General features: G+C 26.7%; 1 protein-coding gene across 4 annotated transcripts in view; it reads right to left on the reverse strand.

Moving 5' to 3' along the window:
- Positions 1–704: 704 nt before the first annotated feature.
- LOC107450949 (CUE domain-containing protein 1) overlaps positions 705–2,931 on the reverse strand; it is a 19,324-nt gene continuing 17,097 nt past the window's right edge. For all 4 annotated transcript variants that reach the window (XM_016066893.3, XM_016066894.3, XM_071177568.1 and 1 more), the window contains exon 8: positions 705–1,769. In XM_016066893.3, the coding sequence (XP_015922379.1) occupies positions 1,707–1,769 (63 nt within the window). In that variant the 3' untranslated portion in view covers positions 705–1,706. The remainder of the gene's footprint in view (positions 1,770–2,931) is intronic.

A 2,931-nucleotide genomic window follows, 5' to 3' on the forward strand; every position in this document is an offset into this window, starting at 1 on the left:
GAGTTGAATTCATATTGATTTGCAATTTACTAAACATAGTTGCCAGTAGGTTGCATTACTTATATATTATATCATTAAAATATAAAAATTATTTAACAGATACTATTTCAGAAATTGCAACAGAAATAGTTAACTTTTTTTAATTTAATTATTTTATTGGAATTAGGAGAGCATTTATTCTAGTGGGAAATTATTTAAGGATTCATACTGTGTTTTCAGGAAAAGTTACATAATTTTTTGAAGTTCAGGAAAGGTTTTAATGAGGAAAAACTTTAAAAGCAGGTAGTATAAAATTTTTACTTACATTTTAGCAAGCTAAATATGAAGGAAATATAACCTAAAGCATAAAAATACTGTATGAAATCAAGCAGGTTTGTTTTTCTTTCATTTCAGTGTATGAGGACCACTGGAATAAAATTTATTATGTTAATTTGAATTAGATGCTCCTCTTTATAATATTACTTTACACTAAGTTCACAACAGAAAAATATATTTGTCTATTTAAAAAAAATGAAAGCAACACTGCGATTATGAAATACATTTTAAATTTAAGAAAAAAGAAGTGTCGAATTAATTAGAAAATGCCTTACCTCAGAATCAAATTCTAGACAGTAATGAGAAGTCAATTTGCCATAAAATTATTTGTCTCTGTGCTAAAATAGGGTCGAATCATGAATTTTAAAAGAACTACACACACAGTCAAATTATAAGTCACTGAGATTCATTTATTGACAATAAGATTAATATTAAATTACAATAAATACTTATATTATCATTTCAAAATAAGTAAAATAGCTGTCAGAATGAAATAACACTAAACGTTATTCCAAACACAAAAATATGTACAGTATAATTAATATTGATTAAAAAAGACTAGCATTCATTCATATTTGTAAAATACAAAAACCAGTTCATAAGATAAATGTAAAGATAAATTCATATATATAAAAACAATTAAAATAAACTTTTTTGGAGTTATTCCTTAATATATGAAAAAAGAAATGCATAAATGATTTAAAATAAAAATAAAAATCTTATTATGAGAGATTATGAATATAAATATAGGAGTTAACACAATGAATGCTGCTGCAGTTCTGTGCAAGTGCGTGATGTAGCTAAGACACAATGGATTTTGTAGATTGTTGTTTATGCTAACTCTCGCATCTTTCACAATTTCAAAAAACTGTTTATAAGTCAGAATATTATTCAGCAGTTCATGTGTTGCAAAACATTTTAAAACATCAGAAATCTTCACACAGTGCATAATAACAACCACTATACAACATCAGTTAATTTAACAACAATGCTTGCACATACTCTAAAACAAGTTTTAAAATTGATTTTGGTTACCCTGCATTAAATTTTTTCAAAAAACAAGGTTAAGAATTCTTCAACAGATAAAGTTGATGAAGTATGTTGAACAAATTTAAATTTCTAAATAAGTTGTATAAACAATTGAAATAAAATAATGCAAAAATATCACCTAATAAAATGGATATTTCGCATACCTTGGCACAGTCAAGTATTTACATAGACATTCAAACAAAAATTAAAACAATATGGCAGCAAAGCCTTTCAGCATTTGCTCAGTTGTACTAAAAAAATAAACAGAATAAACAAACATGAATTGCCTAAACTTGGCTTTTCAATAAGTAATCAGAATTTAAAATATGCCTTTTCATTTCATGCTGCAAGGAATTATCATTTCAACTGTGGTCTGATTTATGGTGATTCTTCATTGTTGAAGATCTCTCACCAAGATCTCCATGCTGAAATAAATTATAAATCATTAAATTCTTTAAGAAATAATTTCAGATATTATAAGATTATAAGCAATTGTTCATATATAGCTTCATTAATTAAAAATAATAAAACTTTTTACATCCTTTTCCTAAAGGGTAAATACTATTTCATATTTCCTTACACTGCTTACATTTACACCAAATAATGTACAGTGGAACCATTTACACCAAATAGTGTACAGTGGAACCATGTACACCAAATAATGTACAGTGGAACCATTTACACTAAATAATATATATCCAGAAAATTGTAAACTATAAGTGAAATATCCTATGAAAAAAGAAGGGGGGAAAACACCTAACAAGAGAGCAAGCCTCATAATGAGCAAATTACAGCAATCATAGGATATTTTTTAGAACTGTATACATATATTAGGCTACTTTAAAAAAAAGACAAATGGCAAACTATATATATATATATATATATATAATTTGCTTTAACAAAGAGTAATTAAAGGCATATTTTACAGCAAAAGAACAATAAAATATACTATAATTAATTTAAGAATTACTTAATCTAGAATAAAAGTTTCAACAGTTTTTAGTATAAAATTATTGCTGGTGCACTAATCAACTAATAGTTTACGATTAATAAATAGAAAATTGTTATAAAGAAAAAGAAAATGAAGGAAATAAAAATGAAAATATGACCACCGAAGCCGACGTCTTCAGGGGGTACCGGCCTCATATTTTCATTTTTATTTCCTTCATTTTCTTTTTCTTTATTGCTACTTTTTTCTGAAATTTCTGCTGCTTTTTAGCGCGTTTTTTTCAAAGAAGTTTTTTCTATTTAGAATTAAAAATATTTGTGTTTTCTTTTAGAATAAAAAATTGTTATAGCACTGTTGTATTAAAAAATAACCACAATCAATTATTTAATATTATGTCCTATTCAAATTTCTCTCTAATCTATTATATATAATTCTCTTATGTGGCTCCCAAATTTTGGCTGTATTTCTTTTCCGCCGGTGGCAACGTTTGCTTTGTTTTGTTTACGTTACTATTTCTCTTACACGGCGAATCGACCAATGATTGCCGCTAAAAATGTCACATGCCAAATCTAGCCGAGGTGGCTCAACATGTAGCTCTTTTAAAAACGGAAACTGAAATAACCAGAGAGCATCAGCTG

Source organism: Parasteatoda tepidariorum, chromosome 2 (genome assembly GCF_043381705.1).
Source record: "Parasteatoda tepidariorum isolate YZ-2023 chromosome 2, CAS_Ptep_4.0, whole genome shotgun sequence".
Classification (NCBI taxonomy): Eukaryota; Metazoa; Arthropoda; class Arachnida; order Araneae; family Theridiidae; genus Parasteatoda; species Parasteatoda tepidariorum.